Genomic DNA, 16904 nt, shown 5'->3' with positions numbered 1-16904 from the left:
GGAAACGGGTACGACCCGAGTTAAAATGAACTTATGTGATAAATAACTAAAAAGTGAAGATCTGTAAGATAAAATCCCTTTATTTATAAGGTTATCCTTTCATCATGTGTATAGATACATTTTAACATGTACCCAAATTTGAGTGAACAGAAAATAGAAGGTCGAGTGTGAACAAGGGCTCATTGTAAAGGAGGTGCAACCGCGAACGTAAGAGGAGTTATAAAGCCTAGGTCAAGAATTATAATAGTTTCGAGAAGAGTAAGCACTATAGTATGTGGTCGTTATTATGGGTACCGCGGTGCTATCATACGACCACCACTAGCATGCTTTGGAAAGGACCGGACGGCACAGGGACCTTATTTGTGTCTTCAAATGTGTAATCAGTTACTTTTGTATATGATCTCAAAGTCATTTTGACTTATTAAGCCTGATTTCATGGGGATTCCTTAGGAGGTATATGGGGTAAACCGGGTTTGTAATTTCTTTGTTTACTAACGCTGTATTGGACCTGTGTTGTTGTATTGGTTAGCCGGTTTGGTAAATCCTCAATATATCGCTTTGTTTCTTGAAGAATTTTCTCCGGCGGATGCCTCGGAGACTTTCCGGGCTAGCCCACGGGTTGGTATACTCTTTTGAAAGGAAATATTTCTATACACATAATTGTTTTGGTATTCTGAAGATAGCCGTGAAGCTTTGAGAAAAGCGCGCGGAGGGCCGTGCGAACTACTACCTTGTAACGGACAGTTTTAAGTATTTTTGACCAAGCTGTTTTCTGTAAGCTCGTAAGAAACCTCGGTTTCAAGATTTCCTTATAGGTCCCTGGGAAGCTCGGTAGATGTGTCCCTAGGGAGATTAAGTAACTGTGTCCAGAGTATGTTCCTTGTATATACCTTCATGCTTAAAGTTCGGAGGATAAGAGATCATAATTCGAGTTCGTACCTCTACCCATCAATTTATGACAATAGTATCTTCACCCTAAAAAGGATCCGTCTCTCTGTCTAATTTGTAAAATAAGAAGAGGTTCGAAACGTCTACAATAGTAAGCCGTACCTTATTAAAATTAACTGAGTGTGTGCATGTATTTATAAAAGTAGTAGTACGTAAGTTAAAAAGTATAATAGTAATTATGTAATACATAAGTTTCATATGTATGTCCTACAAGTGTACATGGATTCATTGAATTGACTTTCTCCACTAAATAAACTTAATTTTTTTTTTCTTGAGAACAGAGAACAACTTGTTCTCAACACGGTTTGGCACAAAGAATTTCAACTGGGTATGGGACAATCAAGTTTAACTTCGTAAATAACTTGAGGCACGTATCTCTATCTCTGTTTCAGAGTAAAATTGGGTGGTATAGTAGGTAACTTCACACCATTCGATTCATTGCAAACCTTGGGACATATAGTAATACATAACACCACTCCTCTCTCTCCATGATTATGAGTCTGTACACCTACCTCCCTTTTGAAACTCTATCTACACTGATACAAGTGTTATACCATGTCTCGGCCCCCGCTTGCACACACACGGTTTTTTTTCGAAAGTCAGAAGTCTGGCAAACTACTCTAGATCTAAGCCGTTATCTTTGTCATGCATATGACCCACCTTCCTAAGTGCTCAGTATCTGTCCTTTTGGCCGTTCATGCCTTGGAAAAGAAAGAGAGTGATGCTGAACAACTACGGCTCTAATTTCGGTAGACTCTTAGGCCATCTTAGGCCATTGAAACAAGGCAGTGCTGTAATGTCGGAGACTGGCATCAGCTACGCAGTGTAGTTTACGACACGATTACTAGGGAAGAGTACTTTGGTGTAACTACACGACCTACGAGTAAGAACAGACGCAGAGTAAAGAATGCGACGTATCAACAGGGTAGGACGTCCACGGCGAACGTATGGATGACCGCGAGGACTCGCTCCGTTTGACGGACTTCAGACTGCAGTGTGTAGAAACTGAGAAAGTAATCTCTGGCTTTTACTTTAAATTAAAAGCGGACAAATGTCAATAAAAAGCTCGAAAACTGGAGTCTAAACCAAAAGTGATTGAAAATGATCCTTAACTGGTAAATAATTATTAAAATGAATAAACGTGACGACGGTATTTTTTTCATCGACCTACCCTCCTTACTTGCCCTCACTCCGCTTCGGCCGTTCACGGGGAAAGTTAGCGGGTGGTCCCCACCCACCTTCTATTTCTGCGGGACTCTCCGGGATCTTAAGCCATCAAAAAGAGCGGTTGTGTAAGATTGTCAGAACTTCTACAGCTAGCCTCATGGCAGGAATGTCTTAAAGTCTTCATTACAACGGTTATAAACGAGCTCATATATACATGCATCCATGCTCTCAAGGGACGTAATCGTCATTGTCAGGTTTCAAAGAAAGTAAAAGTGAACCAAAACTCCTTATACTTATACTTCAGGATAATAGCTAGACCATAACAAAAAGGGGAACAAAAAATGAAAGGAATAGTTATATCTTCCTTTCATTAATTAGCCCGTTTAAAGCTACCAGTAAAAATCACGGCTTTTGTGCAAAACTCTCCAGGGATCTCGGATTTATGTTTCCAAGTCGGTACCGAGGCACCACACAGGGACAGACAACACGCAGGGACAGGACACACACAGCATACAGACCAGACAGACAGACATTGGTTTTATTAGAGCTCTTGCCATTCCGATCTCTGAACTTTAAACCGATACATCGACAGTTAATACACTTTCCTACGGCTGTGCTTTGAAAACCAATTCTGGCCACGTTGCGCAGACCGCCGTAAATGGCGAAAAACGCAAAAGCCACATTAAATTGTTATAGAGCCTTGTCATTATTCGACTCTGAGACTTTAAATCATACATCAAGTGATTTACACTGTTCCTACGTTGGTGTTTTGCAGAACCAACTCTACCAACGACGCACCGCATCAAAACCTGGCGAAAACCTGTCTAAAGCGTCAAAAAACCGCCAAAAGTCGATACTCGCTGTTTGTGGGCTCTATACATTTTCAACCCATTTTTCTTGTGGAGTTTATTCGTAGTAAGTTATCCTATTCCTTTCAGCAACTACAGTGTGGTCTAAAAAATAAAGGAGTAATTTGAGGATCTATTGTAAATGAATATAAACACGCATGTTAATGTAAGGTTGAGTACTCAGTCCACCTTGGTTCACAAACTATAATTCTGACCCCGTCAACCTTTAAATCTACTCTTAACAATTGATGTGTGCCAGAAGGGATGTGAGGTATTCCAATCCACTTGAACCAAAATTTAGAAAACCTGAAAAAATTTCTTCTGAGACTCGCGAGCTCCATTGATCATAAATACTTATTACGCCGGAGATGGAGATTCAGGTTTTGATTCCAAGTTTAGTATAGTTTCTCACCTCCCTATACCTAAGTATATGCAAAGTAAATTGTTAATAAAAGCCCTCCTCTTTAAGATTAACACGAAAAGCAAGTACATTGAAGTACCTAACTTTGTTTCCTCTATGCCACAGGTGTCAAGGGAGCGAGGCGAACAGTTAGCAATAGAATACGGAATCAAGTTTATGGAGACAAGCGCCAAGAACTCGATAAATGTGGAAGATGCGTTCTTTACCTTAGCCCGTGATATTAAGGCCCAGACCGAAAAGAAACTGGTACGTACATAACTAATATACCTCAGATAGCATTCAAATACCTAAATGTTGGTGTTCGTGATAGTAAATGGACCAAGTGCCGAAATTGAAGTTTTTCGCTGGCGAAAATTCAATGCTGAGCTCACATTCAGATGTTATAAACAAACACTAAATAGAAAAGCTCAAAGTTCATTTTTTTTCTTTTTTTTTTCGAGAAGCACTAGGTTCCGCATTTACTTACCATTCAGAATTTGTCACACTCCTGAAAATTAAAACTAATTGCAGGGGACTGTGTCTTTTCTTCCAAAACTTTTGGATTAATAAACTAGTGATGTGGGATTCGGTAAATTGCAGACCTCCGCTCTGTAGGTGTCCCCTGAACACCCAATTGGACCTAAAGTGTAATGAAAAAAAAGTCTCTCAAAATTTCATCAAAATCAGACAAACGGTTTGAAAATTATGGTTAAAGAAAAGAACAAGTTGTGTTAACTCATTCCTTGTTATGTCTTCTTTGTTTCCTCATGTCTTTACTTTGGTGATGGGAAATTTGTCCTGAGCAGAAGGTAACGTACTGTGGAGTTTCTGTGTTGTGTGTGCTTTCATTTGGTTTAATAGCAGAACATACTCGTAGTATTGTTGTTTTGCCCAGGTTTTGCTACGGGAAAGTAAATCTGCCTTCAGATCTATACTATAGTCCTATGTAGACTTTATCTACTTTTAGATCGCTGTACAAATGCCTCAGGTGTTTTTAGAGACAGATGTAAAAGCTTGAAATCTCTTCTGTTTTCTTTTCTGTAGTTTTTGCACAGGAGTTCAAAAATGCTCTCAATTTGAACTACAGGGTATGGTGTCAACTTTAAGAACACGGTTTGGCACAACCCTTGTTCAAAGCGACAAGAGTTTCTTTTTTTTTAATTCAATAATGCTGGGTTCTGCACTTTTTTTTTTCTGTCAGTGTGTGTTGTTTTTTTCAGCTTGTTAAAGAAGTTTTTATTTTAATTTCTCCCCCGATACGACCCATTGTAGCACGCTTGTAAAATTAGCAACCATCACGCATTTTATGTTGGAATTTTTTTATCCCGTAGATCCAAGATTTTTTCTTTAATTCTACAAACCCAAGTCTGAATACTATGACCTATTACTTACTGTACTGTGGAGTTTCTGTGTTGTGTGTGCTTTCATTTGGTTTAATAGCAGAACATACTCGTAGTATTGTTGTTTTGCCCAGGTTTTGCAACGGGAAAGTAAATCTGCCTTCAGATCTATATTATAGTCCTATGTAGACTTTATCTACTTTTAGATCGCTGTACAAATGCCTCAGGTGTTTTTAGAGACAGGTGTAAAAGCTTGAAATCTCTTCTGTTTTCTTTTCTGTAGTTTTTTTGAACATACTCGTAGTATTGTTGTTTTGCCCAGGTTTTGCTACGGGAAAGTAAATCTGCCTTCAGATCTATACTATAGTCCTATGTAGATTTTATCTACTTTTAGATCGCTGTACAAATGCCTCAGGTGTTTTTAGAGACAGATATAAAAGCTTGAAATCTCTTCTGTTTTCTTTTCTGTAGTTTTTTTTTTCTTCTGTCAGTGTGTTGTTTTTTCAGCTTGTTAAAGAAGTTTTTATTTTAATTTCTCCCCCGATACGACCCATTGTAGCACGCTTGTAAAATTAGCAACCATCACGCATTTTATGTTGGAATTTTTTTATCCTGTAGATCCAAGATTTTTTCTTTAATTCTACAAACCCAAGTCTGAATACTATGACCTATCATCACGCATTTTATGTTGGAATTTTTTTATCCCGTAGATCCAAGATTTTTTCTTTAATTCTACAAACCCAAGTCTGAATACTATGACTTATTACATACTTACATAGTAACTTGATTTCTCACCACTAACCATTGTTTCTCTCTTCTCCAATGTCTGCAGGAAGCGTCCAATCCACCCAAGGGCGGCATTCATGTGAAATCTTCGGAACCCAACAGAAAACCTCCTTCCTGGCTATCCAAGTGCTCAATTCTATGATGTAAATATCCTGCCCCTCATACTCTGCTCTGACTAAACTTGATATAAATACGACAACGACGATGACTATATTACCCCTGTATTCTCTACCCTGAGGTGTAGCATATGCTAGACTAGCATCTCTAGCCTAGGAGGATATGGATTTATTTATGGCCGGTTCCACAAAACGAGTTTAAAGTCCGTTTGAGTGAAATTCTTGGATTAAGCAATCTGATTCTCTAAAAATTGTGGAAATTTTTGAAATCAACCAATCAGATTTGCTTAACCCAAAAGATAAAATTAAACGGAGTTTAAACTGACTTTGTTGACCCGGCCGAAAGTCCATTTGAGTGAAATTCTTGGATTAAGCAATCTGATTCTCTAAAAATTGTGGAAATTTTTGAAATCAACCAATCAGATTTGCTAAACCCAAAAGATAAAATTAAACGGAGTTTAAACTGACTTTGTTGACCCGGCCATTATTGTCGGTTATTTATTACTTGGAATCGCGTTTTGGCGGAAAAATCCACTTTGCATTCCAAGTTACAAGAGAACAGACTGTGTTTATCCTTGTCCATAAAATCTCTTGAAATATTCAAAGGGGTACTCGGTTTCTTGGGCCCTATTCCTCGAAAAACTTCATACTTCATGCGCCGAAAAATTGTCTCAACTACCTTTTCTAAAGTAGTCCCTCCATTCACCCCTGGTGGGTGATTGAACCGGGGTACCTACTAACATTCACATCAATTCAAGTAGTCCCTCCATTCACCCCTGGTGGGTGATTGAACCGGGGTACCTACTAACTTTCACATCAATTCGCCAGTCGAGTCGTTAGTGTGTACCGTTTGTCTATTATTTCCGCGTCCGCGCGTTTAGTGCTCAGTGATTCGTGGAGTAAGATCCTTTTAATGTTACATAATTTCATGGATTATTAGATGGTTTACGAAATGAAAGATGAAATGTCACCAAAAAAGACCAGAGAAACAAAAGGATTGTAAAAGGATTGTTAGATGTTCATTTTGAATAAAATCAAATATGATTATTACCGTTGTTGTTTTGTAGTTTACTCTTCTTTCGTAATTTTCATTTTCGATATTTGATGTTTCACATCAATTCGCCAGTCGAGTCGTTAGTGTGTACAGTTTGTCTATTATTTCCGCGCGTTTAGTGCTCAGTGATTCGTGGAGTAAAATCCTTATCACTTGAAATTTCCGACTTGTATTGATGCTCAAGTCTATTAACTTTAAGCAATTGAAACTCTTGCCGGATCTTATTCTCCTTTCCATAGCTCATGCTACACCTCTCAACCTGTAACGTGATAAGTTCTGCTTGGCAAATGCTGATCTAAATGCCCAATAAGTGTGGACAGAGATCCATGAGGATATTCTTCCTTTTCTGAGACAAATCAGCGTTGATCAATAATTCTGAAAAGTTAAATGTGAACGTCAAACTCTGGTTTTACATAACTTCGAGGCAATAATCTCAAGTCACTTGCGGTAACTTTTGGCTTCGAAAGTTTTTTTTTTATGTACCTACCCAGTGTTATGTAGACACCATCAAATTGTTTTAATTTATATATCATGAAATTGGTTTTGATTTTTCCATTTTACCACTAATGTTGGAAAACATTTTAACAAAAGCAAAATTTTGATTCTGGTGTATGAATTTGTTGTAATACAAGACAAGGTTGATTTTATAAATTCATGTAAAATATAAAATAATCGCACTTGAACACACAGATTGGTTTGAAATTGTCTGCAATATTATTATACCTATGAAGTGGAAGTTGTAGGATTTTTATAACGGTTTCATCTTTAGACCCTTTCTTATCATGTAGGTATTATTTAATATCATTATTGGATCGGGGACCACAGTTACTTTGTGCTCAATTAAATTGAAGTGATTTTTTTATTTATCCAATGGGATTCAATTTAATCTATGAATGAGTTGGCCAAGTTGTCTTATTTGAGTGATCCAATGGCCAAAATAATTCTGTATTGAAATTTTACATAGATATGTGTACTACTTTCCTATTGGAATATTTTATTTCCCTAAAATAGAATGTCTAGAAGTGAAAAATCAATAAATAATAGGGTATTAAAGTAAAATTGAGCCCATGGGCAAAGATAAATCTACTCTTAACAATTGATGTGTGCCAGAAGGGATGTGAGGTATTCCAATCCACTTGAACCAAAATGTAGAAAGACTCGCTAGCTCCATTGATCATAAATACTTATTACGCGGGAGATTCAGGGTTTGATTCCAAGTTTAGTATAGTTTCTAACCTCCCTATACCTAAGTATATGCAAAGTAAATTGTTAATAAAAGCCCTCCTCTTTTGGATTAACACGAAAAGCAAATACATTGAAGTACCTAACACTACCTAGCTAAATAAAGTAGATATGTACCTACCTACTCTTATTTAACATTTTCATCTCAAGTAAGAAGGAAAACTAAAGTAGTGGGGGATATACAAGGAGACTACTGGGTAATGCATGACGAATGAATTCTACTGAACATAGTGGCGTAGTGGATGTGTTTCCTGGGGAAGAATACAGAGGGGGTTTGTAGGACTAGACAGAATTTCTAGAAAATCGATGTGAAAAGCTTGAAAATAAATTTGGTCTTGTCAGCTTAGCTTGGAACTCTGTAGATAAACGCTAGGTCGCGGGTTCGATTCCCGCGAACTGTCATATTCAGTAAAACCATATCCTAGTAAGACGTACCTACCCTACGCTACTGAATAAGTGCATTCATTTAGAACAGAACAAATCGCTTTCCCTGACTACCATAGTATGTAGGAAAACTAAAGTAGTGGGGGATATACAAGGAGACTACTGGGTAATGCATGACGAATGAATTCTACTGAACATAGTGGCGTAGTGGAGGTGTTTCCTGGGGAAGAATATAGAGGGAGTTTGAAGAACTAGACGGAATTTCTTGAAGATCGAGGGGAAAGGGCTTGAAAATAAATTTGGTCTTGCCAGCTTAGCTTGGAACTCTGTAGGTAAGCGCTAGATCGCGGGTTCGACTCCCACGAACTGTCATATTCAGTAAAACCATATTCTAGTAATACCTACCTACCCTACGCTACTGAATAAGTGCATTCATTTAGAACAGAACAAATCGCCTTCCCTGACTACCATAGTATGTAGATACTATAGCCTTCTAGTTACTAGAGTACAAGGTAGTAGGTAGGTACATAGGTATTGGAGTACAAAAGTACATTAGGTACTTTAGTACAATTTATAGTAGGTAGGTACATAGGTACTGAATAACTAAATGTAGCCGAGATACATTGCAATCCCCTCGTAGGAACAGACAGTAGGAAGGAGTAGGAGTTAGGACACGTATACTTACATAACTGCCAGGTATTTCGTAACATATCCAACTCCAACCCATCTACGAGCATAATCGATTTCAAAGTACCTACATATTTATGCCGTGCCCAAATGAAATTGGGAAAATGGCAATGTGAAAAAAGATTTTTTTAATTTAGGTAAATAGGTAGGTACTCGTAAACTATTTTCTGTCTTGTGTAGTCCTTTAAAACTGCCAAGATCATACGAGGATTTGCCTTTTGGCTGGGATTTCAAGCAGCTCCTCAACTGTCGGCACAAGGCTGAGTAGGTAGGTAGGTACCTACCTACGTACCTACTCCTCAAAATACAACACGTGTTGCCCCAGACAGTCACCCATCCACACGTATAACGTACTATTGCCGCTGGTGAAAAAGCACAAACATATCCAACTGTCCACACTACACACTTCCCATCTTGATTCCCCAAAGAATCGTTTTCTCGATTAATCGTTTCATTAGCTCTCGATTTTCAAACGTTACCTTATTTTCTGTCTTGTGAGATTAAGTAATCCTTTAACTGCCAAGATCATATGAGGACTTGCCTTTTGGCTGGGATTTCAAGCAGCTCCTCAACTGTCGGTACAAGGCTGAGTAGGTGATGTTGCCCCAGACAGTCACCCATCCACACGTACAACGTACCATTGCCGCTGGTAAAAAAGCACAAACATGTCCACACTTCCCATCTTGATTCCCCAAAGAATCGTTTTCTCGATTAATCGTTTCATTAGCTCTCGATTTTCAAACGTTACCACCGTCACGTTACTCCTATCGATTATTCGTTTCTACTCTTCCTTCTCTCTTCGATTTCGGGACGATAAGACCATAGCAGTTACAGTTCCCTTTGTCAAACCTCTTAAAAAAAAGATTCGTTTTCTCGATTAATCGTTTCATTAGCTCTCGATTTTCAAACGTTACCACCATAGTATGTACTATAGCCTTCTAGTTACTGGAGTACAAGGTAGTAGGTACATAGGTATTGGAGTACAAAAGTACATTAGGTACTTTAGTACAATTTGTAGTAGGTAGGTACATATGTATTGAATAACTAAATCTAGCCGAGATACATTGCAATCCCCTCGTAGGAACAGACAGTAGGAAGGAGTAGGAGTTAGGACACACGTATACTTACATAACTACCAGGTATTTCGTAACATATCCAACTCCAATCCATCTACGAGCATAATCGATTTCAAATTACCTATTTATGCCGTGCCCAAATGAAATTGGGAAACTGGAAAAGTGATAAAAGATTTTTTTAATTTAGGTAAATAGGTACTCGTAAACTATTTTCTGTCTTGTGTAGTCCTTTAAAACTGCCAAGATCATATCAGGACTTGCCTTTTGGCTGGGATTTCAAGCAGCTCCTCAACTGTCGGCACAAGGCTGAGTAGGTAGGTAGGTACCTACTCCTCAAAATACAACACAGTCACCCATCCACACGTACAACGTACCATTGCCGCTGGTGAAAAAGCACAAACATGTCCACACTTCCCATCTTGATTCCACAAAGAATCGTGATAAAAAAAAAATGGTTTGACTTGAGGGAAAATAATGGAAACTTTGAGGTGTAGTAGATGAACCAAATATTATAGGGACTGGTCTTTGCGTCAGGGCAGTGAAAATAAAAGATCTTTTTTGCCAGCCTAGTTAGCTTAGTTGGTAGGATAAAATCCGCCCGGGCGGATTTTATCCTACCAACTAAGCTGATGGGATAATGTTCGTTCTCGGAACGGCTGGCTTTTTCCTATCCTGTCTTCCTTCTCTCTTCGATTTCGGGACGATAAGACCATAGCAGTTACAGTTCCCTCTGTCAAACCTCTTAAAAAAAAAAAGACCTCCTTTATTCCATTTCCCTCTATCAAACTTCTTCAGCCCAGCCTATCTTGGTTGGTAGCGCGTCTGCCTTGTTAGCTCTAAAAAAAAAACGACGACAACAACAACAACAACAACAACAACGACCATTTCTAGTCTTGTAAATTTCATTATTTCACACTAAACATTTCATTGATCTTTTATTATTCACCCTGTAGTTGCGGGCACTGTTTTATTTCTCATTTTATCCACCTTCAGGAGATTGATACTTCCTGTAGGAAAAAATTTGACGGCTGGCGAGCCGACTGAGCAAGGCTCGTAATGGGGGTTCGAGGTGTCGAAATATATCAGTGTGTTTCGGATGTTTCTTTGTTTTGCATAGACCTAGGTCGCCATAGTTGTCTCACGCCATAATGTAATTTATTTGTTTTTTTAACGAAAAACGCGAATGATTTCATTGTCTTCTGGATGACAATTGTCTGAAATGAAACGATCAAAGTAATGTGGCGTAGAGAAGATTATTTTAATTCATTGTTTCCACCAAGATAATTTTATTATTATCTACATAGATAGAGATAAAAAAAGTTAAATGCGTTCAAATTGTGTGACAAATTTTTGGTAAGGCAAGAGTAAAATATGTTAATGCAAGAATCCTTGGGAAACAAAAGGCATCTGACCTGAATGGCCTTGTAGAGACACGAAAACGTAAATATACCTTTGTAAAGGCTTCTGACCTTATTAGGCTAGTGGACTTCCAATCCTACTTCCTGTGACTCAGCAGATTTTGAATAATAAAGTCATCGCTAAACACATTGTAGTTTCACAATACCTTATAGTCCCTATTCCTGTCTTCCTTCTCTCTTCGATTTCGGGACGATAAGACCATAGCAGTTACAGTTCCCTCTGTCAAACCTCTTTTTTTAAAAAAAAGTGGCAAAAATTCATGATGTATGATCAAATAATATGCCAGTCCGAAAATGATGAAGTTGGAAATGCAAATAAAAGAACAAAAGATACCATAAACAAGACATACATAAATAATTAGATGAGTAGGTGTACCTACCTCATGTAACATAGGTTTTCCGAATATTTAACAAAACGGTAGGTATGCATGTGCAGAGGAATTTTGTATCAAGATTAGGATGCAGAATTGCACACACATGATAAAGAATTAACATTCTTCATTGTATAATTTATTACAGCATCATTATTATTATCATCATGGGATCAACGCATTATCAGAATTCATGTCCGAATTTTTACTCCAATTAAAATTTAACCCTTGACAATGAATTCTTTGTTACGTAAGGTACTTCTATGCAATGTTGTGACTAATTTGACCCTATAATAAAAGAAGCTGTAAGGAGTTAATATATTTTAGCTATTTACTCCTTCAGTATTTAACTAAGTACCTACCTAGTCGTGCAATGAACGCTGAGAGCAAAGCCTCCTACGGGCCCTCAATGGCTGATATGAAATAGTTATAAAAGAGGTTTGATAGAGGCTTTTGATAGTGCCACTGTTACGCCACTGTTTAGTACCTGCTAAGTTCTTTTTGTCCTGAAAGCTAAGAGAGAAGGAAGGAAGGATAGGAGAAAGAGAAGGAAGACAGGATAGGAGAAAGCCAGCCGTTCCGAAAACAAAAACCTTATCTGTTCAGGATAAAATCCGCCCCGAGCGGGAATCGAACCCACGACCTAGCACGGAGATCAACGGACTATGAAAAAAAAAGTAAGATTAGAAGTCATTGTGGAGAGAGAATTCAAAGTACCTAAATGTTCTCTTGAACAAGCATGCACACATACCTACTCATACGTTATGGATTTTCCATCTTAAGGAGAAAATGCAGTATGTATGCATTGCATGTGAGATACAACATTAGACGGGAAGGGAATGGGAAATGCATCGAATACAGAAGAGAGGAAAGGAAAATAGAGAATATGGTGAAGAGAAGGAGGAGTAAAAGAGGAGGAGACAAGAGACAGGAGAGAGGATACTATAAGTTATGCAGCTTGGAGATATCACTGAAGTTAAGCAAACTATGTGCGTGGTTGATATCCGGAAGGGTGGCGAAGGTCAGGCTCGATGAGGTAAATAGGTGGATGGACGGTAATGTTAAAAGCGGTGCGACGATAATGGCCTAATAAACAAATCGTAAGAAACAAAGGAGATGGAGAGATGGAGATGATATTGGGAGTTGTAATGTCTTAACTGTCGTAACATAAATGTTTCAAATGGGTTAACATAAATGTTTTAAATGGGTTAACCCAGACGCTTCATCTCCGAGCATTATGACGTGAGAATTAAACTGTGCCAAAATATGAGTATACGAGTATTATTATTATTATTATGTCACGGAATATTTTAAACGAGCAAATATGTATGAATATCAGTAAATACCCATATGTTGGTATCTTGACCTTCGTAGATTCCTAGTAGCTTAACCCATCCTTTAGGGCTGTTCGCCCCCTACACCTAAGCCTCGGAGTTGGCTTTTAAGGCTCGGAGTGGACTAATATCTAATTATGTTAAATTTCGTGGGAACAGAAAAAAATTTCATTATTATAGTTTATTCCTACTCAGCCTCTAGACTCTAGTACCTAGTCGTGCAATGAACGCTGAGAGAAAAGACTCCTACGGGCCCTCAATGGCTGATATTAAATAGTTATAAAAGAGGTTTGATAGCGCCACTGTTTAGTAGCTGCTAAGTTCTTTTTGTCCTGAAAGCTAAGAGAGAAGGAAGACAGGATAGGAGAAAGCCAGCCGTTCCGAAAACAAACCTTATCTGTTCAGGATAAAATCCGCCCCGGGCGTGAATCGAACCCACGACCTAGCACGGAGATCAACGGACTATGAAAAAAAGCAAGATTATAGAAGTCATTTGGGGAGAGAGAATTCAAAGTACCTAAATGTTCTCTTGAACAAGCATGCACAATTGCACACATACCTACTCATACGTTATGGATTTTCCATCCAAGGAGAAAATGCAGTATGCATTGCATGTGAGATACAACATTTAGCATTTAGACGGGAAGGAATGGGAAATGCATCGAATACAGAAGAGAGGAGAGGAAAATAGAGAATATGTGAAGAGAAGGGGGAGTGAAGAGGAGGAGACAAGAGAGAGGAGAGAGAATACTATAAGTTATGCAGCTTGGAGATATCACTGAAGTTAAGCAAACTATGTGCGTGGTTGATATCCGGATGGGTGGCGAAGGTCAGGCTCGATGAGGTAAATGTGAGTAGGTGGATGGACGGTAATGTTAAAAGCGGTGCGACGATAATGGCCTAATAAACAAATCGTAAGAAACAAAGGAGGTGGAGAGATGAAGATGAAATTGGGAGTTGTAATGTCTGAACTGTCGTAACATAAATATTGCAAATGGGTTAACGTACCCAACTGTTACAAATGAGTTAACCCAGACGCTTCATCTCCGAGCATTATGACGTGAGAATTAAACTGTGCCAAAATATTAGAATACGAGTGGAGATGATATTGGGAGTTGTAATGTCTGAACTGTCGTAACATAAATGTTGCAAATGGGTTAACATACCCAACTGTTACAAATGGGTTAACCCAGACGCTTCATCTCCGAGCATTATGACGTGAGAATTAAACTGTGCCAAAATATGAGAATACGAATATTATTATTATGTCATGGAATATTTTAAACGAGCAAATATGCATGAATATCAGTAAATACCCATATGTTGGTATCTTGACCTTCGTAGATTCCTAGTAGCTTAACCCATCCTTTAGGGCTGTTCGCCCCTACACCTAAGCCTCGGAGTTGGCTTTTAAGGCTCGGAGTGGACTAATATCTAATTATGTTAAATTTCGTGGGAACAGCCCTACACCTAAGCCTCGGAGTTGGCTTTTAAGGCTCGGAGTGGACTAATATCTAATTATGTTAAATTTCGTGGGAACAGAAAAAAAAATTCATTATTAGTTTACTCCTACTCAGCCTCTAGGCTCTAAGTTAAAACTAAGCTATTCCATTCAGATATCAACATTTTGGACCCAGGTTGCTTAAAAAATGATTTGCTTTGACATATCCCTGGAAATAGTTTATCTTCATTAGTATTTGATAGAGTACACCAACCCCGGGTCTGAAGTCTCTTATTGACTCTTTTCAAATTAATGCTAGGTAGTCTACTTTTGATCGTTTTCTCCAAAACAGCGCTTTTTGTTCAATCAACAGATCCAATGTAGGTACCTAACGGTACATACGGTAGGTACCTACATAGGAAAATCTGTATCAATACACGAAGAAAACACACCTATGGCCTCTCATTTCCAGAATACGGTATACTCCTGTGTATTGTCTGTACTAAAGCTCTATTATGTCAACATGAGGCTGCGTATTAGACTTGTGAGTAGGTCATCAGAAGAGAATCTATTCCTTCTGATGTCTCCTTTTCTGGTCATAGTTTTAGTTCGAAGAATAAATACCTTGATAGGTAGATAGGTATCTATGTTGTGAAATATTTTTTTCAATAATAAAGTAATTCTAAATATCATGGACATTGACATTACATATCGATAAAATGGATAAATATCTGAATATTTGCAAAATAGATACCTTTGGTATGTACAAGCGGTTATGTGTTTTACATTTACATCAAGTACACGCGGGTACCTAGCTGTTTTATTGCTACAAATGTAAATGTTCATTACATACATACCTCTGTACCTATTCATTTATTATATATGTACATTACATACTCGTAGGTACCTATGCATATTTGTATTTATTACATTTAAATGAGTTGTTAACGAATGTTGTGATGTGTGTATGTTTTATTATTATTGATATACCAGGTGAAATAGTAACAGAAACAGCTTCAGCGATGTACAAATGTACATCTTATTTTCTGCAATGGTTGCATCTGATGTAGGTACATATATCTGATACTTGTCTTTAGTATGACTGAAACAATCCTGAATTTTATGTTTATAATTTAGATACTTAATACCAACTGATAAAAAAAAGCAAGAAACTCTGCCAGGAGTCACAAGGTACCACTTACCTATTTCCTAAAGAGTGAGCACTTATAGAAGTTACCTATAGCTATTTTATTACAAACCAAATAAGGCTCGGAGTGGACTAATATCTAATTATGTTAAATTTCGTGGGAACAGAAAAAAATTTCATTATTAGTTTACTCCTACTCAGCCTCTAGAAGTCTAGACTCTAGGTAGGTAGGTACTCTTAACTCTTAGGTATATACGGTAGGTACCTACATAGGAAAATCTCTATCAATAGGTACACGAAGAAAACACACCTATGGCCTCTCATTTCCAGAATACGGTATACTCCTGTGTATTGTCTGTACGTACGAGGTACGAGTATTACCTACATAGGAAAATCTGTATCAATACACGAAGAAAACACACCTATGGCCTCTCATTTCCAGAATACCGTACTCCTGTGTATTGTCTGTACGTACGAGGTACGAGTATACAGAACGTTATATGGTACAGTTTATACAGAGCGTTAATTACAGCACGGTGTCAGCTTAATTAATCCGGTTTGTATCAGTCACATAACATAGCATATACCTATGTATGTCTGGAAAACACAACATAATACATATAGTATACTTATACGTTTTGAAAACATAACATAGCAGATACGTTTAGTGTAATAAATAAACCATGTACACACAATACACACGTAAGTTACTGCAATAGTACCAGCACAGAAAAACAAGCAAGGTATTTCATTGATACTAGTGAAATATGTTACATCAATACAGCACCTGTCGGGAATTGTACCGGTAACTTGTATACGGAACTACATCAATACTTACATATATTCTTTTTTCGATAATAACAGTGCTTACAGATTGTTTTTGTAATACCTACCTAAAGAGGAAATATATTTCCAGATCGGAAGAGCGCCTGCCCCTTCCAAAAGGGGTAAACTAAGTAGGGGAACTACAAAACTTTCAGGACAGAACTCCAAACATCACATCCTTTTAACGCCTTTTTATGTAGGCTTTAGAAATCATTTTTCTGCTCCCGGGGATACACACACGTACCCGTCCAGACCTCGAACCGTCAGAATAATGTTGATACAATAACCCAGAATGAGCCCTGGAAATAAATTTTAAAACT

General features: G+C 37.9%; 1 protein-coding gene and 1 long non-coding RNA gene across 2 annotated transcripts; one reads left to right on the top strand and one right to left on the bottom strand.

Moving 5' to 3' along the window:
• Positions 1-3475: 3475 nt before the first annotated feature.
• On the top strand, positions 3476-5865 carry LOC103520639 (ras-related protein Rab-8A-like). The gene is made up of 3 exons (XM_008485739.3): positions 3476-3630; positions 4170-4172; positions 5536-5865. The coding sequence occupies exons 1-3, from the start codon at positions 3481-3483 to the stop codon at positions 5629-5631; spliced, it is 249 nt and encodes an 82-aa protein (XP_008483961.2). The 5' UTR covers positions 3476-3480; the 3' UTR covers positions 5632-5865.
• A 253-nt stretch (positions 5866-6118) lies between these two features.
• LOC113472100 lies at positions 6119-6508 on the bottom strand. Its single transcript, XR_003394556.1, has 2 exons — positions 6407-6508; positions 6119-6338 (listed from the first exon to the last, which is right to left on the bottom strand). It is a non-coding gene; the product is annotated as an uncharacterized LOC113472100 (long non-coding RNA).
• Positions 6509-16904: the final 10396 nt, after the last annotated feature.

Source organism: Diaphorina citri, unplaced genomic scaffold (genome assembly GCF_000475195.1).
Source record: "Diaphorina citri unplaced genomic scaffold, Diaci psyllid genome assembly version 1.1 scaffold3876, whole genome shotgun sequence".
Lineage (NCBI taxonomy): Eukaryota > Metazoa > Arthropoda > Insecta > Hemiptera > Psyllidae > Diaphorina > Diaphorina citri.
Note: the sequence above shows the minus strand (reverse complement) of the source record. Positions and strands in the feature narration are given on the sequence as shown.

Bases quoted from the DNA above. Each gene is read 5' to 3' on its own strand.
- LOC103520639 (XM_008485739.3), top strand. From the start codon at position 3,481: ATGCCACAGGTGTCAAGGGAGCGAGGCGAACAGTTAGCAATAGAATAC.